Source organism: Piliocolobus tephrosceles, chromosome 21 (assembly GCF_002776525.5).
Source record: "Piliocolobus tephrosceles isolate RC106 chromosome 21, ASM277652v3, whole genome shotgun sequence".
NCBI classification, from domain to species: Eukaryota; Metazoa; Chordata; class Mammalia; order Primates; family Cercopithecidae; genus Piliocolobus; species Piliocolobus tephrosceles.
This window is the reverse complement of record NC_045454.1, coordinates 858,094-880,426: the sequence shown is the minus strand read 5'-3', so window position 1 is coordinate 880,426 and position 22,333 is coordinate 858,094. Positions and strand designations below refer to the sequence as shown.

General features: G+C 54.7%; 2 protein-coding genes across 7 annotated transcripts in view; both read left to right on the top strand.

Moving 5' to 3' along the window:
* Positions 1 to 83: 83 nt before the first annotated feature.
* On the top strand, positions 84 to 18,051 carry MBOAT7 (membrane bound O-acyltransferase domain containing 7). 6 transcript variants are annotated; one of them, XM_026457592.2, is made up of 8 exons: positions 150 to 627; positions 1,455 to 1,533; positions 1,619 to 1,748; positions 2,644 to 2,770; positions 6,532 to 6,691; positions 9,306 to 9,666; positions 11,517 to 11,693; positions 17,033 to 18,051. In XM_026457592.2, exons 2-8 carry the CDS (start codon positions 1,458 to 1,460, stop codon positions 17,418 to 17,420), a joined length of 1,419 nt encoding a protein of 472 aa, XP_026313377.1. In that variant the 5' UTR covers positions 150 to 627; positions 1,455 to 1,457; the 3' UTR covers positions 17,421 to 18,051. The 6 variants fall into 6 exon arrangements, with proteins under 6 accessions (XP_026313380.1, XP_026313377.1, XP_026313379.1 ...); XM_026457594.1 differs by having other exon boundaries at positions 560 to 693; XM_026457593.1 differs by lacking the exon at positions 150 to 627 and adding an exon at positions 634 to 786.
* TMC4 (transmembrane channel like 4) overlaps positions 17,985 to 22,333 on the top strand; it is a 17,600-nt gene continuing 13,251 nt past the window's right edge. The window contains exons 1-4 of the mRNA XM_026457570.1: positions 17,985 to 18,420; positions 18,997 to 19,213; positions 21,238 to 21,383; positions 21,996 to 22,264. Coding sequence (XP_026313355.1) covers positions 18,015 to 18,420; positions 18,997 to 19,213; positions 21,238 to 21,383; positions 21,996 to 22,264 — 1,038 coding nt within the window. The 5' untranslated portion in view covers positions 17,985 to 18,014. The remainder of the gene's footprint in view (positions 18,421 to 18,996; positions 19,214 to 21,237; positions 21,384 to 21,995; positions 22,265 to 22,333) is intronic.

The window sequence follows — 22,333 nt, the reverse complement described above, 5'->3', positions numbered from 1 at the left end:
TATCTATGAAGTAAACCGAAGCGTATGGCCCCACCCACATCCGGCCGAGTCTGTGGTCCCGGCCACATCGGAATAGTGACATCAAGGACTCGACTATCGCCGAAGAAAGCCGAAACATGTGGCCCCGCCCACAGTAGCCCCAGCGCTCCGTTCTCGACTATCTCCGAAGTGAGCCGAAGTTTGTGGCCCCGCCTCCCGTGAACTCAAGCTCCCGATTGTGCCCGAAGGAACCCGAACTGAGACCGCGCCTCATCCCTCGCGCCGAGCTCCAGACCCCGCCTCCTTTCCGGATCCCGTCTCTTTCCCTTCGGGTCCAAAGCTTTTGGCTCCTCCTTGTTCCGAGCCCGAAGCCCCGCCCCGCTCCCTACTCGGAGCTCGGAGTCCAGTGTGGACCTGGACTCGAGTCCGGTTGCCGACTCGCGCTCCGGTCGCCTGCTCTGGGGCTCCTTCTCTGCCCTCCCGGGACTCTGACCGTGGCCTCATCCCCGCCCCGATCCGCGCGGCCCAGCGGGCGCCCAGAAGGAGCAGGCGGCGCGGGGGCGCGCTGGGCGGGGGAGGCGTGGCCGGAGCCGCAGCGGCCCGCGGGCTGGGACTGCTCGGCTGCCTCCTGCCCGGCGAGCAGCTCAGGTGGGCCGGAGTGGCGGCGCCCAGTGGCAAGGAGAGGTTACACGGCGGCAGGGTCTCTGCAGGCTGGTGGGTGCAGGGCGGCCCCAGAGGCGCGTTAGAGCTCGGGGCTGGCGCAACCGCCTGTGGATCTGCCGGGGATTGGATCCGACCCACGCTGGGGTGCGCGGTTGGGGCTGGGCCTGGGCCTGGGGAGGGAAGGGTGTCCGATCCCCGGGTTCTCCATAGGAGAGGGGTCTGGAGCTCCGAAGGAGGTGGAGGCTGGAGGCCCGGACTCCTCTGGGTGCTCTCGAAGGAGAAGGGCTGGGGGGGGTCCGGATATCTGGTTTCACAAGGGCCGGGGCATGGGGGATCCAAAGAGGGGGTCTGGGTTCCTGGATCCTCGCTGGAAGAGGGGTCTCGGAGGTCTAGATTCCTGGGCTGTCGAAGAGGAAGGGTCTGGGAGGGGTGCTGTTTCTGGGTTTTTAAAAGAGGGGCGTCTTCAAATGTGGGTCCCCAGTATGGGTGCGGGGAGTAACTTTGATTTCTGCCTTCGCAAAGCAGGCGCCTGGGTGCTGGGAGATCCCCACGCTTTCCTGGGTTCTCAAAGGAGAGGAGAGCTGGAGGCCTGTGCTCTCATAGGAGAGGGGCTGGGGGTGGATTCCTGTCTCCAAGGGGGAAGGGGCTGGAGTCCGGGTTCCTAGGTTCTCAGAGGAGAGGAGCTGAGTCTCGGACTCCATCATCCTCAAAAACTGGGGTCTAGAGGGCTGGGTTCCTGGATCCTCGAAGAGGGAGGAGGCAGGGGGCCTGGATTCCTGGGTTCTCACTGTGAATCTCTGCCCCTCCCCCAGACCATGTCGCCTGAAGAATGGACGTATCTAGTGGTTCTTCTTATCTCCATCCCCATCGGCTTCCTCTTTAAGAAAGCTGGTGAGTCAGGCTCCCTCCGCAGTGGAAAATAAAGGGGGGGACCCTCTGGAAGGTTCCAGGCTTATGCTGTCCCTTCTTCCTGCAGGTCCTGGGCTGAAGAGATGGGGGGCAGCTGCTGTGGGCCTGGGGCTCACCCTGTTCACCTGTGGCCCCCACACTTTGCATTCCCTGATCACCATCCTTGGGACCTGGGCCCTCATTCAGGCCCAGCCCTGGTGAGAATTTGGTGGAGGGAGGAGAGGGAGAGGAGGAAGCAACCTGTTTCCTCTTTAGGTCTTTCTCAGCTTCTGCCTCGTCTCTGGCTGTCTGGCTGTCTCCTGTTGATCAGCTTCTTTCTCTGTTTCATGTTTTTTTTTTTTTTTCTTTCTTTCTTTTTTGAGATGGAGTTTCGCTCTTATTGCCTAGGCTGGAGTTCAATAGTGCGATCTCAGCTCACTGCAACCTCCACCTCCTGGATTCAAGCGATTCTCTTGCCCCAGCCTCCCGAGTAGCTGGGATTACAGGCATGCACCACCATGCCTGGCTAATTTTGTATTTTTGGTAGAGATGGGGTTTCTCCATGTTGGTCAGGCTGGTTTCGAACTCCTGACCTTGTGATCTGCCTGCCTCAGCCTCCCAAAGTGCTGGAATTACGGGCGTGAGCCACCGTACCCAGCCTCTTCATCTGCTTTTCTTCCTCCCCCGCCTTCTGCATCTGGTCCCTGTGTGTTTGTCCCAGTCCGCTACATCCATGTCATGGAGAGAGGTGGATGGTGTGTCTGCTGGCCCTGCCACCATTCATACTCATTCATATCCACCCCCCTCTTCTTGAGCCCTGGACCTTGGAAATAAAGAAAAAGCGGAGGATTGCAGGGTCTTCACCTGAAGCTTCTCTGAACCTCATTCTTCTCTGTTGCTGTGTGTTTCTGTGTGGCTGAGCCTCTTCTCCCCATTTCAGTCATACTCATTCTGTCCCTACATCCACCCTCCAGTCCTCTCTCTGCCTTTCTGTATTTCTGTCTCTGAATGGATGGGGAGAGTTGGGGGAGGATTGGTGGCTGGACTCGGGGAGTGGGTGGCCAAGGCCGAGACTTCTGTGCCCAACGCAACGCACCTCCTGCTTTTGCCCAGCTCCTGCCACGCCCTGGCTCTGGCCTGGACCTTCTCCTATCTCCTGTTCTTCCGTGCCCTCAGCCTGCTGGGCCTGCCCACTCCCACGCCCTTCACCAATGCCGTCCAGCTGCTACTGACGCTGAAGGTCAGACTCGGGGCTTGCCACTCCCCTCCAGCCTCCCTGTGGGCCCCTTTACCTCCCCCTCAGCCGCTCCTGGATTTTACCTCCTGCACACCCTGGGGGTGGGCCGCCACCGCACTGCTGCCCTGGGCATAGGGTTCCCCATTCACATGCTCTTGGGCAGGTCTTCACCTCCCAGCTCCCCCTGGGGTGAGGAAATAACCGATGTGGGGTAACAGTAGGTGCCATTAGGTGCTTGCTGTGAGCCAGAGGCCCAGCTGGGTGGTTTACCAACATGCTGTCCTTGAATCTCTGTAGCTAGCTATTTTGCAAAGGAGAAAAACCAGCTCTGAGGAGAAGGTACTTGTTGAAGGGCACAAAACTAGGGCACCCAGGTCTGGCTCCTAGTCACCTGGGAAGATGGGTGAAAACAGACTCCCAGGGCCCACCCCACACCCACAGAGTCACCGTTTCCTACTGGAGGCTTATCTGTGAACACAGCGGCCATGCTAGGTAGGGAGCGGCCTCCACAGCATTCAGCGTGCCCTGCGGGGAGCTCAGCAGCGGCAGGAGTAGGTTGGATGAGAGAGGGGTTGGAGGAGGAGCATTTCAGGCCGTAGGGATGCCGTGTGTGGAGGGGAGCAGGATGGGTTCACCTGCTGCACCAGCCACATCCGCTTTCTGGGAAGAGCAAAAGGGAATGGGCAGCAGGGCTGACACCATGCTAGGTCTGGCTGGCGACCATGAGGACTTTGGACTTCTTCCCATGGAGGACTGAGATCTGCTGGAAGAGGGGATTTTTGGTTTGCTGCCAGAAGAGGCAATGTGACCAGTTTTAAAGGTTTAAAAATACTTGTTCTGGCTGGGCGCGGTGGCTTACGCCTGTAATCCCAGCACTTTGGGAGGCTGAGGCAGGCGGATCACCTGAGGTCGGGAGTTTGAGACCAGCCTGACCAAAATGGAGAAACCCTGTCTCTACTAAAAATATAAAAAATTAGCCGGACGTGGTGGCGCACGCCTGTTATCCCAGCTACTCGGGAAGCTGAGGCCGGAGAATTGCTTGAACCCAGGAGGCAGAGGTTGTGGTGAGCTGAGATCGCGCCATTGCACTCCAGCCTGGGCGACAAGAGCGAAACTCCGTCTCAAAAATAAATAAATAGAAATATTCGTTCTAGGCCAGGTGCAGTGGCTCAAGCCTTTAATCCCAGCACTTTGGGAGGCTGATGCGGGTGGATTACCTGAGGTCAGGAGTTTGAGACTAGACTGGCCAACATGGTAAAACTCCATCTCTACTAAAAATACAAAAATGAGCTGGTGTGGTGGCTCACACCTGTAATCCCAGCTACTTGGGAGGTTGAGGCAGGAGAACTGCTTGAACCTGGAAGGTGGAGGTTGCAGTGAGCCAAGATCCCACCATCGCACTCCAGCCTGGGCCTCCCCGGGCAAGACTCTGTCTCAAAAAATAAAAATAAAAAAATACTCGTTCTGGATGCTGAAGGAGAATTGAAGTGGAACAGGGCAAGATGGAATGGACTCGGATAAAGGGATCCAAATAAAAAGGATCCCTTTATCCGAGTCCAGGTGACAGACTGTGGTGCCTTGATACAGGCTGTCGGCTGTGGGTAGGTCTGAGCTGCAGCAGGAAATGCGCATTTAGGATGATTGAAGGAGTGGCCACCGTGTGGGCAGGATGTAGAGGAGCAAAAAGGGATGGTGCTGGCCGGGCGCAGTGGCTCACGCCTGTAATCCCAGCACTTTGGGAGGCTGAGGTGGCGGATCACGAGGTTGGGAGATGGAGACCATCCTGGCTAACATGGTGAAACCCCGTCTCTACTAAAAATACAAAAAATTAGCCGGGTGTGGTGGCGGGCGCCTGTAGTCTCAGCTACTGGGGAGGCTGAGGCAGCAGAATGGGTGAACCCGGGAGGCAGAGCTTGCAGTGAGCCGAGATAGCGCCACTACACTCCATCCTGGGTGACAGAGCGAGACTGTCTCAAAAAAAAAGGGGTGGTGCCTGAACCCCAGACCAGCAGCAGGAGCTGTTCCCAACTCAAGGCCCAGGGGAAGTGGGTCAGGTTGTGGTACCTCGATGGAAAAAGGGTTGTGTAGGCCTGGTGCAGTGACTCATACTTGTATAATCCCAGCGCTTTGGGAGGTCATAGTGGGAGGATTGCTGGAGGCCAGGAGTTTAAGACCAGCCTGGGCAATATAGTGAGACTCTGTCTCTACAAAAAAAATAATATTTTTTGTTTTTCTTTTTAAGACAGAATCTCGCTCTGTCACCCAGGCTGGAGTGCAGTGGTATGATGTCACTACAACCTCTGCCTCCCAGGTTCCAGCGAATCTCCCGCCTCAGCCTCTTGAGTAGCTGGGACTACAGGCGCCCACCACCACATCTGGCTAATTTTTATATTTTTAGTAGAGACGGGGTTTCACCATCTTGGCCAGGCTGGTCTCAAACCCCTGACATCAAGTGATCTGCCTGCCTAGGCCAACCAAAGTGCTGGGATTACAGGCGTGAACCATCACATCACACCAGGCCCTACATGTATATATATATACATATATGTATTTTTTTGGGGACGGAGTTTCGCTCTCATTGCCCAGGCTGGAGTGCAATAGCACGATCTCGGCTCACCACAACCTCCACCTCCCGGGTTCAAGCAATTCTCCTGCCTCAGCCTCCCGAGTAGCTGGAATTACAGGCATGCACCGCCATGCCCGGCTAATGTTTTGTATTTTTAGTAGAGACGGAGTTTCTCCTTGTTGGTCAGGCTGGTCTCAAACTCCCGACTTCGGGTGATCCACCTGCCTCAGCCTCCCAGAGTGCTGGGATTACAGGTGCAAGCCACCACACCCGGCCAACATTATTTTTTTTAAAGGGTGAGTAGAGCCACCCACCTTGAAACCATCTATCAAGGGTGATGGCCAGCCCAAGGCCATCTCACAAGGGAATAAAAGCCCTGCCCTCCCTCTCCTGACTTTATCCGACTCCAGCCAGGGATTTCTGTGGACAACCCAGCCACAAGCTAGAAGAACGAGATCTATTGATAGAGGGTGGACCTTGGGACTGGTGGGAAAGGGTGGAGAGTACAACATATTCAGCTCAGTAGTGGAGATGAAAAGAGGCAACAGAGTCAAACTTAAGGGATTTCAAGGCAGGCAGTTTACTTGAGGCCAGAAGTTCGAGACCAGCCTGGCCAGCTGAGGCATGAGAATTGCTTGAGTCCCCAGGAGGTGGAGGTTGCAGTGAGCCAACATCGTGCCACTCTACTCCAGCCTGGGTGACAGAGCAAAACTTGTCTCCAAAAAAAACCAGAGATCGGATTTGGGGAGTGAGGGAGGTTTGGGGTTGGAACAATTTGGTGGCCTATTGTTTCAGGGGAGACACTAGAAGAGGATCTACTTTGTGGGGCGGGTAACATCGTCTTCTGTTTCCAGTGCATTTTGGGGTGCCTGGAGACATCTGAGTCTAAATGCCAATAAGCCACTTGATGGATAGGTCTGGGGCTGGGGTAGTGTTTGAGCATCATCAGTGTGTGGATAATATCGAAACCTCTGATTGCCTGAGAGCAGGTAAGGACAGAACAGGGAAGGCGGGGAGGAGGGCCTGGGACTGAGCCCTGGGGAACACTGCCCAGCTAGAGGCGTTACACACAACCTAGATCTGCAGAGCTGCGAGCATGCAGCACCCCTTGGCTGCAGAGGACAGCAGCACAAGGGAGATGGGTGTGGGGAAGGGCCCAAAGTCTGACCTGGCCCCTTGCCCACCCCCTTCCGCCCAGCTGGTGAGCCTGGCCAGTGAAGTCCAGGACCTGCACCTGGCCCAGAGGAAGGAAATGGCCTCGGGTTTCAGCAAGGGGCCCACCCTGGGACTGCTGCCCGACGTACCCTCCTTGATGGAGACGCTCAGCTACAGTTACTGCTACGTGGGAATCATGACAGGTGAGTGGGCCTGCCCGACAGCTGTGTCTCTCCACTGCCCTGAGTGCCTGTTCTGTGTTCCCGCCCTGCCCGGGGCAACCTCCGTCCTAGCATCTGCTGCTGTGAGGGTGAGCATGTGTCTGGGTCTATATCTCACGCCTCCGCTGGACCACAGCTGCTTCGGGGTAGAAGCTGGCTGTTCTCAGCCTAAGTGATTCCTTGGCTCTTCTCTTCTCCTGTAGCTTATCGGGAGCACAGAGAAGAGAGAAAGGAGGTAAAGACCTATGTCAACCTGATGTTTTTGCTGCCCAGATAACAAATATTCACAGCTAAGGGTCCACTTTCAGTTTAAGGAAATATTTTTCATCTGGGCGTGGGGACTGACGCCTATAATCTCAGCACTGTGGGAGGCTGAGGCCAGAGGATTGCTTGAGGCCAAGAGTTCAAGATCCACTTGGCCAATGTAGCAAGATCCTCCCTTTAACCTTTATTTTTAAAAATAAATAAATATAAAATTAAAAGGGCTGGGTGCAGTGACTCACGCCTGTAATCCCAGCCCTTTGGGAGGCCGAGACAGGCAGATCTCCTGAGGTCAGGAGTTTGAGACCAGCCTGGCCAACATGGTGAAACCCCATCTCTACTAAAAATACAGAAATTAGCCGGGCATAGTGGTGTGCGCCTGTAATCCCAGCTACTTGGGAGGCTGAGACGGGAGAATCGCTTGAACCCAGGAGGCAGACGTTGCAGTGAGCCGAGATGGCACCACTGCACTCCAGCCTGGGCAACAGAGCAAGATTCCGTCTCAAAATATATATATGTATGTTGGCCAGGCGCGGTAGTCTGTAATCCCAGCACTTTGGGAGGCCAAGGCGGGTGGATTACAAGGTCAGGAGATCGAGACCATCCTGGCTAACAGAGTGAAACCCCGTCTCTACTAAAAATACAAAAAATTAGCTGAGCGTGGTAGCGGGCACCTGCAGTCCCAGCTACCCGGGAGGCTGAGGCAGGAGAATGGCGTGAACCTGGGAGGCAGAGCTTGCAGTGAGCCAAGATTGCGCCACTGCACTCCAGCCTGGATGACAGAGTGAGACTCTGTCTCAAAAAAATGTATATATATGTATACATATTTACATATATGTGTGTGTGCATGTGTATATATGTGTATATATTTGTATATATTTGTGTGAAATTTTAGAAAAAGATTTTTCATTAATGTTTACCTCATCAAAGTTTTTTTTCCAATAACAGCTTTAGGGAACTCTAATTCACATATTCATCTACTTAAAACATACAACTCTTGGCTTCTTTGATTTCCTGAAAAAAAAAAAAAAGAAAAGAAAAACCAACATACAACTCCCTGATTTTTTTTTTTTTTTTTTTTTTTTTTGAGGCGGAGTCTCGCTCTGTCGCCCGGACTGGAGTGCAGTGGCCGGATCTCAGCTTACTGCAAGCTCTGCCTCCCGGGTTTATGCCATTCTCCTGCCTCAGCCTCTGGAGTAGCTGGGACTACGGGCGCCCGCCACCTTGCCCGGCTAGTTTTTGTATTTTTAGTAGAGACGGGGTTTCACCGTGTTAGCCAGGATGGTCTCGATCTCCTGACCTCGTGATCCGCCCGTCTCAGGCCTCCCAAAGTGCTGGGATTACAGGCTTGAGCCACCGCGCCCGGCCTACTCCCTGATTTTTAGTACAGCCACAGAGTTGTGCAAACATGACCACTGTGTAGTTATTTTCAGAACAATTTCATACCTTGCAAAGAAACCCCATATCCATCATCCCCCAAACCTCCATCCATCCCTGGAAACCAGTAATTGACTTTCTATCTGTAAAGATTTGCCTGTTCCAGACATTGTACTTATAAATGGAATCACACAACATGTGGTCTTATTTATTTATTTTAATTTGTTTTTTTTTCTTTCTTTCTTTTTTTAATTTTTAACTTCCCATGCTACATTGACCTAAACATATGGTCTTTTGTGAACATACAAAAATTTTAACCCCGGTCCCTTCTGTGAATCACACTGCTTCCTCCCTAGGCCAGATCGCCATCATGTTGTAGCTAAAGTTCCACAGGTATCTCCTAGTTTCTTTCCTTACTCCCTCCCTCCCTCCTTCCTTTCTTCCTTCCCTCCTTCCCTCCTTCCCTCCCTCCCTGGCTGGAACACAGTAGCACAGTCACTGCTCACTGCAGCCTGGGCACAAACGATCCTCCCGCCTCAGCACCCCCAGTAGCTGGGATTACAGGTGCCCTCCACCACACCTGGCTAATTTTTATTTTTTGTAGTGATGGGGTCTTGCCGTTTTGCCCAGGCTGGTCTCGAACTCTTGGGCTCAAGCAGTCCTCCCAGCTAGGCCTCCCTAAGTGCTGGGATTCCAGGTGTGAGCCACCGCGCCGGCCCCTCTTTCTAATTTTCTGTCACTGTCTCTGTCTCTCTGAGTTTCTTGTCCCCCTGTCTCTCGTTCCTTATCCCCATCTCTCTGGGTCTCTGTCCCTACCCTTGGGGTCTCCCCGGCGCCCAGTCTCTGCCCCTCTCTCTCCCTCTTCCCACCTTCCCTCCAAGCTCCCTCTCCTCCTCCTGCAGACTTGAGCTCTGCGCACCTGCCTGTCTGACGGCGGCCCTCCCTCCCCGCCCCACAGGCCCGTTCTTCCGCTACCGCACCTACCTGGACTGGCTGGAGCAGCCCTTCCCGGGGGCCGTGCCCAGCCTGCGGCCCCTGCTGCGCCGCGCCTGGCCGGCCCCGCTCTTCGGCCTGCTGTTCCTGCTCTCCTCCCACCTCTTCCCGCTGGAGGCCGTGCGCGAGGACGCCTTCTACGCCCGCCCGCTGCCCGCCCGCCTCTTCTACATGATCCCCGTCTTCTTCGCCTTCCGCATGCGCTTCTACGTGGCCTGGATTGCCGCCGAGTGCGGCTGCATTGCCGCCGGCTTCGGGGCCTACCCCGTGGCCGCCAAAGCCCGGGCCGGGGGCGGCCCCACCCTCCAATGCCCACCCCCCAGCAGGTCAGGCGGCGCGAGGGAGGCTTCCCAAGACCCAGCAGCCCCCACCTCCAAGGGCTGGCTCTGCCCCTAGCAGGGAGGAGAGCGGGGAGCAAGGGGCCAGGGCCACCATCTTTTTGTTAGCAGAGTGTCACCCCCTTGGCAACCACGGCCTGCCAGCCCCTGTCGCTAGGGAAAAGACCCCTGGTACTGACAGATGCCCCTTGTTGCTAGCGCTTGTCACCCCGCAGTATGGTGAACTGCCCCCTGTCGCTAGGAAAAGGTGGTAAGTTAGCAACCCTGTGCCACCCCTCTGTTGCCACGGAAGTGTCACCCCCCCCCCCCCAGAACCAGATTGTTCCTGCTTGCTGGGGATGCCATCCTTTGGTAGTGGTGGGTCACCCTCTGTTGCTAGGGAAACGGTTCCCTAGCAACGGAACACTGCTTTTTGCTAGGGAAGCAGGATCCCTAGCAACAGTAGTTCACCTCCGTTTTGCCAGAAGTTTTGCTCTGTTGCTGCAGATATGGCACCCCCTGCACTGCCCCTTTGTTGCTAGGAGCTAGCACTGCTCCATCCCGTGGGATATCCTCACATAGCAGCCCTCAGCTGCCCTCTGTTTGCAAGGAAATAGCAATTTCCAATCCCTGACCAGTGCTGTTCCCCAGCAGAGGGCATGCCATTCCTACCAACTACGGTTACACTGTTGCTAAGGAAGCCAAACCTCCCCCTGGTAACTATGGGTTGACCCTTGTTGCCAGAGAGGCCCCACCCCCCACCCCCCAGCGCCGGTATTGCTAGGCAAGTAGCATGGCCGTAGCTGTGGACTCTTTTGTGGCTGAGGAAGTATTGCCCCCGTGTTGCTAGGGAAATGGCACCCCCGGCAACCAGGAGTAGACTGCCCTTGTGTTCCTCGCAGCTGCAGTCAACCTTCCCCCAGGGGCTTGGACTGCAGCTGGGGGAACAGCCCCAGCCCGTCGATGTAAATGATGAACTACTCCCTGCTAGGGTTGTCCCCTATCGTCACCAACTGCCATTCTGTTGTGGGGGTAGTGACACCCCCACGTGAATTTATTACCACTGCCCTAATAACCATGCTCTGACCTCCAGCTGTTAGAGAGGATGTCCGCCCAGTGAATTCAAGCAGGAATTGAAGGTTTTTCTAAATCTGCTCGGTCCCTCCCCTAAAGGATGGCTCCCCTCCCATCATCAGACGCCACCAAGGCTTCATAAGGGCCATTGTTTCCCACTGCTGGGGCTGTCGGCACGAGTGACGAGGGAACCACTGTATTGTTAGAGGTGACACTTCTCCGACAATCACTGCGACCAGGAAAAAGCCCCTTTCTAAAAGCCTTTCTAAACATCCTAGGCCTTGTTGCTAAGGAATGCCTTTTCCTTAGCAACAAAGATCATGGGGACCCCACTGGTGCCTGGAACATCTCCCTAGCAACCATGAAGCACCTTGTTATGAGGGACGATAATCACAACTTCCCTAGCAACTGCAGTGTCCGACGATTTAGAAGGCACCATCCTTGGAGGCTTCTCTGAATATACTGAGCTTGGTTGCTTGAAGGACTCATAGCTTAGCAACCATAGCCCTTCAAGGCTTTTCATGGCTGTGGCAGGCCCCATTAGGTACCAAAAGAAGAAGCAGCCCATTGTCAGTGAACTGTACCACCCGGCCCACACATCGTCCTCCCCTACAGGCACCCTCTGGACCACCCTCCCTTGTTGCCCTAGCAAGTCTGACAGCCAGAGGGCCATTGCCTGGCCAGGATCCCTTCCTTAGCATCCGGGGCTGGGACACTAGCAGGCGTCGGGAGGGGGCCTGGCTGAGCTGCATGTCTGTCCCCCACCCTCATCCTCCACCCCCCAGTCCGGAGAAGGCGGCTTCCCTGGAGTATGACTATGAGACCATCCGCAACATCGACTGCTACGGCACAGATTTCTGCGTGCGGGTGCGCGATGGCATGCGGTACTGGAACATGACGGTGCAGTGGTGGCTGGCGCAGTATATCTACAAGAGCGCACCTGCCCGTTCCTATGTCCTGCGGTGAGTCAGTCCCACCAGCCTCAGGTGACACTGCAGAACTACATCACCCAGCAAGCCCCAGGGTAGCCTGCAGCTTCCCTGGCTGGGCTCCTGCCCCAGAGGCTCATGGGAGTTGTAGTTTGTTTAGCCTGGTTTTGTCCTGCCTCTGATTAGTGGCAGCATGCTGGTGTAAAACCATTCCCCCTCTCTGGGCCTCAGTTTCTACTTCTGTAAAGTCAGCCTCACTTGACAGAAGCAATGCACTGAGTCCTGTGGACTCAACAGCCAGCCTTCCTGGAATCTTGGCCATCCAGGTTATGGAGAAACCTTGAGGAGTTAGTTGACCTCTTAGTTGCCTCAAGTGTTAAATGGGGTTAATGCTATTTATTACTGGTTTCATAGGTAGATAGAAGGACTAAATGCGATAAAATGTGAAATGTATTTAATGTGAGGCCTGACAGGTAAGTGCCTGCTACGTATTCGTTTTTATTGTTTTTCATTCTTCCAGTATTTCTTGAGTGGAGACTGTGCTTGACGTTGTTATCTGTGCAGCCTTTAGAAGCAGAAACTCAGGCCGGGCATGGCAGCTCGTGCCTGGAATCCCAGCACTTTGGGAGGCCCAAGCGGGTGGATCATGAGGTCAGGAGTTCAAGACCAGCCTAACCAACATGGTGAAACCCGGTCTCTACTAAAAATGCAAAAATTAGCCAGACGTGTGGTGCGCACCTGTAATCCCAGCTACTTGTGAGGCTGAGGCAGGAGAATCGCTTGAACCCAGGAGGCGGAGGTTGCAATGACCCGAGATCATGCCACTGCACTCCACCCTGAGCGACAGAGCGAGACTTTGTCTCAAAAGAAAACGGCCAGGCGTGGTGGCTCACGCCTGTAATCCCAACACTTTGGGAAGCCGAGGTGGGCAGATCACGAGGTCAGGAGATTGAGACCATCCTTGTTAACATGGTGCAACCACATCTCTACTAAAAATACTAAAAATTACCTGGGCGTGGTGGTGCGCACCTGTAGTCCCAGCTACTTGGGAGGCTGAGGCAGGAGAATGGTTTGAACCCAGGAGGTGGAGGTTGCAGGGAGCCAGAATCTCGCCACTGCACTCCAGCCTGGGCAACAGAGCGAGACTCCATCTCAAAAAAAAAAAAAAAAGTAGAAACTCATAGCCAGGCGCAGTGGCTCACACCTGTAATCCCAGCAGTTTGGGAGGCCGAGGCAGGTGGATCACTTTGAGGTCAGGGCAATACGGTGAAGACCAGCCTGGGCAATATGGCGAAACCCCTTCTTTACTAAAAATACAGAAAATTAGCTGGGCATGGTGGCGGGCGCCTGTAATCCCAGCTACTCGGGAGGCTGAGGCAAGAGAATCACTTGAACCCGAGAGGCGGAGGGTGCAGTGAGCCGAGGTCACCTGGGCAACAGAGCAAAACTTCGTCTCAAAATAAAATAAAACAGGCCGGGTGCGGTGGCTCAAGCCTGAAATCCCAGCACTTTGGGAGGCCGAGACGGGCGGATCACAAGGTCAGGAGATCAAGACCATCCTGGCTAACACGGTGAAACCCCGTCTCTACTAAAAATACAAAAAACTAGCCGGGCGAGGTGGCGGGCGCCTGTAGTCCCAGCTACTCGGGAGGCTGAGGCAGGAGAAGAGCATGAACCCGGGAGGCGGAGCTTGCAGTGAAGCGAGATTGCACCACTGCACTCCAGCCTGGGTGACAGAAAAGACTCTATCTCAAAAAAATAAAAAAGTAAAAAAAGCAAAAATTAATTAATCAATTAAATTAAATTAAAGGTGGAAGGGGAAGACCCAGCAGGAGTAAGTTTTGGGAGTAAGAAGGATGAGGAAACAGGCCTTGGGTTTTAGTCTGATTACTTTGAGGTGACTATTATGTTTCCAGCTGAGGTTATTGGATAGGTAATTATGTGATTCTGACGCTTAAGGGGAAAGTCACTCTTAAAAGGGGACGCTTGAGTGGCATCAGGTGTAAATTATACCTTAAAAATTTATTATTATTATTATTTATTGTTATTATTTCGATGCTCTGTCACCCAGGGTGAAGTGCAGTGGTGTGATTAATTAATTTTTTAATTAATTTTTTTTTTTTTTTACTTTTTAAAAAATACAGAGAGATGAGGTCTCGCTGTGTTGACCAGGCTGTTCTCAAACTCCTGGCCCCAAGCAGTCCTCCCATCTCAGCCTCCCAAAGTGCTGGAATTACAAGCGAGAGCCACTGCATCTGGCCAGGTATAGAGATGATACTTAAAGCCCTGGGGCTGAGGCCAGGTCAAAACCCAGAGCACCCCAGTGTTTACACAAGTGCTTCTCAACTGGGGGCAGTTGTGCTGCTGCTGCACCCCCAGGAGACACGTGGCAATGCCTGGAGACATTTTGTTTTACCTGGAAGGTGCTAGTGGGATGTAGTGGGTGGAGGCCAGGGATGCTCCTAAACACCTTAAAATGCACAGGATCCATCCTTTTTGTTTATTTTACAGCTGAAGTGAAGTGGCATGATCTTGGCTCACTGCAACCTCCCCCTCCTGGGTTCAAGCGATCCTCCTGCCTCAGCCCCCTTAGTACCTGGGATTACAGGCACGTGCTACCATGCCAGGCTAATCTTTGTATTTTTAGTAGAGACCGGGTTTTGCCATATTGGCCAGGCTGGTCTTGAACTCCTGACCTCGGGTGATCCACCTGCTTCGGCCTCCCAAAGTGCTGGGATTACAGGTGTGAGCCACTGCACCAGCCAGAGGTTTTTTTTTTTTTTTTTTTTAATCATCGGGTTACTTTTGTGCTTCCAGCACTCAGATGTGTCTGAGGGACAAGTCAGTGACCACGACAGGAAAGACCTCCCTCAGGTCACCGTCTGTGGCAAAGCTCACTGATAGATACACAGATGGGGAATGAGATGGACAGCGATTTCTGTCGTTGATAAAGATGGGGTGAGAGCCTGACTCTGTAGGTCTTCAAGGGTTAGGGAATTAAATTTACGGGTATATGAGGAGACGGGACCAAACCTCTGGGTCCCAAAAGAGGAGGCGACCGAGGCTGGAGATTTCCGAATCTTCAGGAGGCAGGAATTATATTCTTGAATCCCTGAAGGAAGAAGAGGCTGGGACTCCGAATCCTGGGTCCTGAGGGAAAGGACAGGAGCGATTCTGGGTGGGAGGGGATGAACTGGGCCCCTGAAAAGGAAGGAGTAGAGACTCCTGGGGCCCTGAGGGAGGAAGGGGGATGGGCTTCCGAAATCCTGAGTTCCTGAAGGAAGAGGGGACCTGGGCTGTGTAGAGGAATGGGAGGCTGGGGGCTCCTGGTTTCTTTTTTTTTTTTTGAGGCGGAGTTTCACTCTCATTGCCCAGGCTGGTGTGCAGTGGCATAATCTCAGTTTACTGCAACCTCTGCCTCCTGGGTTCAAGTGATTGTCCTCTGCCTTACGCTCCCAAGTAGCAGAGATTACAGGCGCCTGCCACCACGTCAGGCTAATTTTTGTATTCTTAGTAGAGACAGAGTTTCACCATGTTGCCCAGGCTGGTCTCGAATCGAACTCCTGACCTTTTTTTTTTAAGACTGAGTCTCACTCTGTCACCCAGGTTGGAGTGCAGTGATGCGATCTCAGCTCACTGCAACCTCCACCTCCCAGTTTCAAGTGATTCTCCTGCCTCAGCCTCCTGAGTAGCTGGGACTACAGGCACACATTACCACGCCCGGCTAATTTTTTGTATTTTGTATTTTTTTTTTTTTTTTTTTTTGAGATGGAGTCTCGCTCTGTTGCCCAGGCTGGAGTGCAGTGGCCAGATCTCAGCTCACTGCAAGCTCCGCCTCCCAGGTTTACACCATTCTCCTGCCTCAGCCTCCCGAGTAGCTGGGACTACAGGCGCCCGCCACTTCGCCCGGCTAGTTTTTTTTTGTATTTTTTTAGTAGAGACGGGGTTTCACCATGTTAGCCAGGATGGTCTCGATCTCCTGACCTCGTGATCCGCCCGTCTCGGCCTCCCAAAGTGCTGGGATTACAGGCTTGAGTCACCGTGCCCGGCCCAATTTTTTGTATTTTTATTAGAGATGGGGTTTCATGGTGTTAGCCAGGATAGTCTCGATCTCCTGACATCATGATCCGCCCACCTCAGCCTCCCAGATAGCTGGGATTACAGGTGTGAGCCACCGTGCCTGGCCCTTTTTTCTTTTTTTTAATAGAGATGGAGTTTCACTATGTTGCCCAGGCTGGTCTTGAACTCCTGGCGTCAAGCAGCCCTCCCACCTCAGCCTCCCAAAGTGCTGCGATTACAGGCGCCAGCCGTTGCCCCCAGCCTCCACACTCGAAGAACCAGAAAACCAGTGGTCCTCCCTTCTCAAGAAAACAGGACTTGGCCAGGTGCAATGTAATTCCAGTATTTTGGGAGGCCAAGGTGAGAGGATCACTTAAGCTCAGGAGTTCGAGACCAGCCTGGGCAACACAGCAAGACTCCATCTCTACAAAGAAAAAAAAGAGGCCGGGTGCAATGGCCCACGCCTGTAATCCCACACTTTGGGAGGCTGAGGCGGATGGATCACAAGGTCAGGAGATCAAGACCGTCCTGGCCAATGTGGTGAAACCCCATCTCTACTAAAAATACAAAAATGGCCGGGCATGGTGGCTCACGCCTGTAATTCCAGCACTTTGGGAGGCCGAGGCAGGCGGATCACAAGGTCAAGAGATCGAGACCATCCTGGCCAACATGGTGAAACCCCGTCTTTACCAAAAATACAAAAATTAGCCTGGCGTGGTGGCACACACCCGTAGTCCCAGCTGCTTGGGAGGCTGAGGCAGGAGAATCACTTGAACCCGGGAGGTGGAGGTTGCAGTGAGCCGAGATTGCGCCACTGCACTCCAGCCTGGGTGACAGAGCGAGACTCCGTCTCAAAAAAAAAAAAAAAAAAAAAAAAAAAAACCCATTGGGCTGAAGAATTAGACTTGTTGGTCCTGGGAGAGGAAGGGCAGTGGAACATAAAATGTGAAATCTTTAAAGGAGGAGAGGGTCTTCCTAGGACTGTGAGTGTGTATGGGAGGCTGTGAGCTCCTGGATCGTGGAAGGAGACCTATAGCCTCCTCCGCCTTCTGGAGCTAGGGGCATGGGTCTGAGCCGGGAGGGCCTGGGGCCTGGTCTGCTGGATCTGAGGGAGGAGGGAGGTGGGGTCTGGACTCTTGGGTCTGAGGAAGGAAGGGGTGGGGCCTAGATTCCTGGTCTGAGGGAGGAGGGGCTGGGGGCCTGGACTCCTGGGTCTGCAGAAGGAGGGGCTGGAGCCCCAGACTCCTGGATCTGGGGTCAGTGGGCACCGGGGACCTGGCCTCGCAGGTCCTGACTCGCAGCGTCCTTCTCAGGAGCGCCTGGACCATGCTGCTGAGCGCCTACTGGCACGGCCTCCACCCGGGGTACTACCTGAGCTTCCTGACCATCCCTCTGTGCCTGGCTGCGGAGGGCCGGCTGGAGTCAGCCCTGCGGGGGCGGCTGAGCGCAGGGGGCCAGAAGGCCTGGGACTGGGTGCACTGGTTCCTGAAGATGCGGGCCTATGACTACATGTGCATGGGTTTCGTGCTGCTCTCCTGGGCCGACACGCTGCGGTACTGGGCCTCCATCTACTTCTGTATCCACTTCCTGGCCCTGGCAGCCCTGGGGCTGGGGCTGGCTTTGGGTGGGGGCAGCCCCAGCCGGCGGAAGGCAGCATCCCAGCCCGCCAGCCTTGCCCCGGAGAAGCTCCGGGAGGAGTAAGCTCCGTGACGCTCCCTCTGCCAGCTGGTCCCGGGAATTCTGTGAACCAGGCCGCTGTCTCCTCCCCAGAAAGAGTCCTTACCTTGGAGAGGGTCCTGGAGAGAATTTCCTCTTCCCCAGCTAAATACTCTGCCTGCAACTGAAGCAGACCTGGGCGTGTCCTCCCTGCGCTCCGCCCAGGGACCACCTCCACTCCTACAAAATCAAAGTTTTGTCCAGACAAGAGTCTCGTGGGCCCCTGCTCCAGCTTCCGGGTATCCAGAGAGCACTGCACCTCCCCAAAACGGAAGGGGCCCCTGGGCAGTGGGTTTTGGACAAATTCCCTTTCTTTGCATCCACAATGTGGGGTCAGAGCTTGGGGGCAGGTCCTGGGAGTGGGAAGCCTCGTACTTGTGTCTTCCGCTCCACTTTTAGCTCATTGCACCGATATTGCAGACTTGGAAGGAAGCATGAGCTTCCCATTTCACAAAGGGGAAACTGAGGTGCAGACGCGTGGGCCTGGGGACGGCCGTCCCATGGCTTCCATCTGAGCCACCTCGGGGCCCCAACGCTCCTGGCACCCTCTTCTCATCCCTTGGCCTGTGACAGGTCACCATGTGTCAATCTTTCACAATAAAGTGTTGCACAAAGGCACTGTGTCTGTGTAGGTATCTGGGTGATAAACGGCAGGAAGGACTTAGGCCACGAAGTCCCGGGGTGAGGTACAGCTGCCCAGCCCAGGAACCAAACTGTCAGGCCTGGGGCACCAGAGGGACTTCAGTTCCCAGGAGACCTTTCGCATCAGCGGCCCTGAGAAACTACAGGAAGTGTACCTTACTCCCTCCGGGCCACCTACTGGCCAGGTACACACCTGCCCCGGCCCCTCCCTTACCTGGGGCAGTGTTTGCCTGGTGGCCACTAGAAACAGCCCAGCCTGGGGCCATGGAAGAAAACCCAACCTTGGAATCAGAAGCCTGGGGCTCCTCCAGGGGGTGGCTGGCTCCCCGGGAGGCCAGAGGAGGTAGGGATGCCAGGAGAAGCTCAGATCCATCCGGCCTTCAGGCTAGTGGGAGTCCTGCTGGAGGAAAGGGGAGGCCTGGCCTCCTGAGTCTGAGGGCTAAAGAGTAGGTTCCACTTCCTGATATTATGGGGGAGAAAGGAACTGAGGCTGAAACTCCAGGGTCTGAGGAGGAGAAGCCTAGAGAACCAGGCTAGTCTGGAAGGAGGGGAGGGCTAAGGGCTGGGAGTTTGGGTGTCGTGGGAATGGGAGAGGCTGGGTTCCCACACTTCTGAGCTAGAAGGAAAAGGAAGTTGAGGACTGGACTCCTGCCCTGGAGTAGGAGTGGTCCGCACCTGGGGACGGAGTTGAGGACTGTGGGCCCCTGGGTCCAGGGAAAGTAGAGACTGGCACCCGGACTCCTGGGCCTGAGGGAGGAGGGGCTGGGAACCTGGTTTCCTGGTCCTGAGGGTGGAGGGGCTGGGGGCCTGGACTCCCGGGTCTGAGGGAGGAGGGGACTGAGGCCTGGTTTCCTGGTCTGAGGGAGGAGGAATTTGGGCCCAGACTCCCGGGTCTTCCCAGCCCCCTGCCCCTCCCCAGGCCCATCACTGTCCTCTGTGCTGAACGAGCTGCCCAGTGCTGCCACCCTTCGGTACCGAGGCCCTGGGGCGCTGCCTTGGGGGGTGCCGGAGGAGGAGGACGGGGAGCCTGGAGGAAGGAGCAGAAAGGCCTTCACAGAAGTCACCCAGACGGAGCTGCAGGACCCTCACCCTTCCCGGGAACTGCCCTGGCCCATGCAGGCCAGACGGGCACACAGGTGAGGCCCCACCTCCGGCTGGGACCCGCACAGCCTGGACCGGGCCCTTCTCCCATACCTTGGACTCGGTCTCCTCCCTCTGTCCTCTGCCGCTCCTGGCTTCTGGGGCCTCTCTCTGCCGCGCTCAGAGCTGCCTCTCTTGGTTTCTTTGTTCCCCTGTCTCTGTCTCTCCTTCGGACTCCAGGTGAGTGCTGCCTTTCCATGGGTCTGGGATCTCTTCTCTGTCTCTGGGATTTGCCGTCTCCCTGGTCTCCTCCAATCCTGTCTCTGCCTCTCAGTTTTTCTGTGTGTGTGTCCAAAATCTGTTAATATTTCTTTCTCTCTGCTTTATGCCTTCCTTCATCTTTGCCTCCTCTTCAAAGCCTCCCTCTCTTTAACTTCTTTCTTTTCCCATTCTCACGGTATAATTCGCAGCGCCCGGTGAACAATGAAAATGCAGGTGCCCTCCTTCAAAAATGATTGTGGGCCCGGCGCGGTGGCTCACACCTGTAATCCCAGCACTTTGGGAGGCCGAGGCGAGTGAACACCTGAGGTCAGGAGTTCGAGACCAGCCTGGCCAACATGGCGAAACCCCAACTCTACTAAAAATACAAAAAATTAGCTGGGTGTGGTGGCAGGTGCCTGTAGTCCCAGCTACTAGGAAGGCTGAGGCAGGAGAATGGCGTGAACCCGGGAGGCGGAGCTTGCAGTGAGCCGAGATTCAGCCACTGCAGTCCAGCCTGGGTGACGGAGCGAGACTCCGTCTCAAAAAAAAAAAAAAAGAAAAGAAGAAAAAAAGTAATAAAGTAACAATATGACCAAAAAATACAAATTAAAAGAACAGCTATCTATATAACATTTACCTTGTATGAGGTATTGTAAGTAATCTAGAGGTGATTTAAAGTGCATTGGAGGGCTGGGTGTAGTGGCCCACACCTGTAGCCCCAGCACTTTGGGAGACTGAGGCGGGAGAATTGCTGGAGCATGGAAATTTGAGGCTGCATTGAGCTATGGTTGCACCACTGCACTCCAGCCCGGACAACAAAACGAGACACTGTCTCTGAAAAATCAGATAAAAAATAAAATAAAATTTAGAAAACCACAGGAGGATATGTGTAGCCTGTATGCAAATACTGTGCCATTTTATATACGGAATTTGGACATCTACAGATTTCGGTATCCTTGAGGAGTCCTTGAACCAACCCCCATGGATACTGAGGGACGACTGTATTTATAAAGCGAGAGCCCAGATAAACTCCAGCTAGGGCAAGCGACACAGCATGACAGCACCCTGTGCGTCCCTCCCCTGACACCCCCTTTCTCCTCACGAGGAGATGGTAACCTCCCCCAACCTTTTTTTTTTTTTTTTTTTTTGAGACAGAGTCTCGCTGTGATGCCCAGGCTGGAGTACAGTGGTGTGATCTCAGCTCACTACAGCCTCCGACACCTGGGCTCAAGGGATTCTCCCACTCCAGCCTCCCGCTTTTCTGTATAGCTTTGCCAGCTCTGTGCTCTGCAACTTTGTACAAATAGAATCGTGCAGTCTTCAGTCTTCTGTGCTGTTTTCTTCTGCCTAGCATTAGGTTTCCTTCTTTCTTTTTTCTGAGAAGGAATCTCACTCTGTCACCCAGGCTGGAGTGCAATGGTGCCATCTCAGCTCACTGCAACCTCTGTCTCCCAGGTTCAAGCGATTCTCCTGCCTCAGCCTCCCGAGTAGCTGGGATTACAGGTGCCCACCACCAGGCCCAGCTAATTTTTTTTTTTTTTTTTGTACTTTTAGTAGAGGCAGGATTTCACCATGTTGGTCAGGCTGGTCTCGAACCCCTGACCTCAGATGATCCACCCACCTTGGCCTCCCAAAGTGCTGGGATTACAGGCGTGAGCCACCGCACCCAATTGGCTTCTTTTTTATTGCCACAGAGTATTCTATCTTATGTATAGGCCACAATTTACTTCTCCGTTCTACTTTTGGGTTGTTTCTACATTCGGATGGTTCCCAGTCTGGGGCTGCAAAACCCCTCATTTTCTGCCTGTTTCCCTCCCAGGCAAAGAAATGCCAGGGACCAGGTGGTCTCTGGCTCTGGAACTAGGACGGACCAATGGGCGCGGCTACTTCGGAGGTCCAAGGAGAAAACAAAGGAAGGCTTGCAAAGCCTGCAGCCCTGGTCATGGACACTGAAGAGGATCGGGGGTGCGTGCGGTGGGGTTCCGGTGATGTCCTGGGGGCAGGGCCTGGACTCCTGGGTGTGAGGGAGGAGGGGCTTGGGCCTGGATTTTGGGGTCTGAGGGAGGAGGGGCTGGGATCTGGATCTGAGGGAGAAGGGACTGGGATCTGGGTCTGAGGGAGGAGGGGCTCGGGGTCTGGACTCTTGGGTCTGAGAAAGGTACAGCTGGGCCGGGCGCGGTGGCTCACGCCTGTAATCCCAACAGTTTGGGAGGCCGAGGTGGGTGGATCACCTGAGATCAGGAGTTCGAGGCCAGCCTGACCAATATGTTGAAACCCCGTCTCTACTAAAAATACAAAAACTAACTGAGCATGGTGGCGCATGCCTGTAATCCCAGCTACTGGGGAGGCTGAGATAGGAGAATTGCTTGAACCCAGGAGGCGAAGGTTGCAGTGAGCCGAGATCGCGCCACTGCACTCCGGCCTGGGCGGCAGAGCGAGACTCTGTCTCAAAAATAATAATAATAATAACAATAATAATAGTAATAAAAATAGAAAGAGACCAGTGCCGGGATGGGAGGAGCTGGTCCTGCTCCCGGGAAGGAACCCGAGTCTCTCTCTCTCTGCTGCCCCCTGCAGGCCAGTTTGGCGCCGGCACGGAGTCCTACTTCTCCCTGCTGCACTTCCTGCTGCTCCTCAACGTGCTGGCCTCTGTGCTTATGGTCTGCATGATTCTGCTGCCCACCTGGCTGGGAGGCGCTCCCCCAGGCCCTCCCGGCTCCAACACCTCCTCGCCCTGCGGCTCCTATAACCCCCACTCCCAGGGCCTGATCACCTTTGCCACGCAGCTCTTCAACTTGCTCTCAGGAGAAGTAGGTGCCTGGGGCCCCGGCAGTTTCCCCCGCCCAGTGCCTTCAATGACACGAACCGCAAACCCTGACCCCAGACCCTGACTGTGCAGCTCCAGGAGCCCCGCC

Excerpts from the sequence above, each read along its gene's own strand:
- MBOAT7 (XM_026457592.2), top strand. The coding sequence starts at position 1,458 with ATGTCGCCTGAAGAATGGACGTATCTAGTGGTTCTTCTTATCTCCATC. Across the intron at positions 2,771-6,531 it reads AGCTGCTACTGACGCTGAAG|CTGGTGAGCCTGGCCAGTGA; the intron begins GTCAGACTCGGG and ends CCTTCCGCCCAG. Across the intron at positions 6,692-9,305 it reads CTACGTGGGAATCATGACAG|GCCCGTTCTTCCGCTACCGC; the intron begins GTGAGTGGGCCT and ends CCCGCCCCACAG.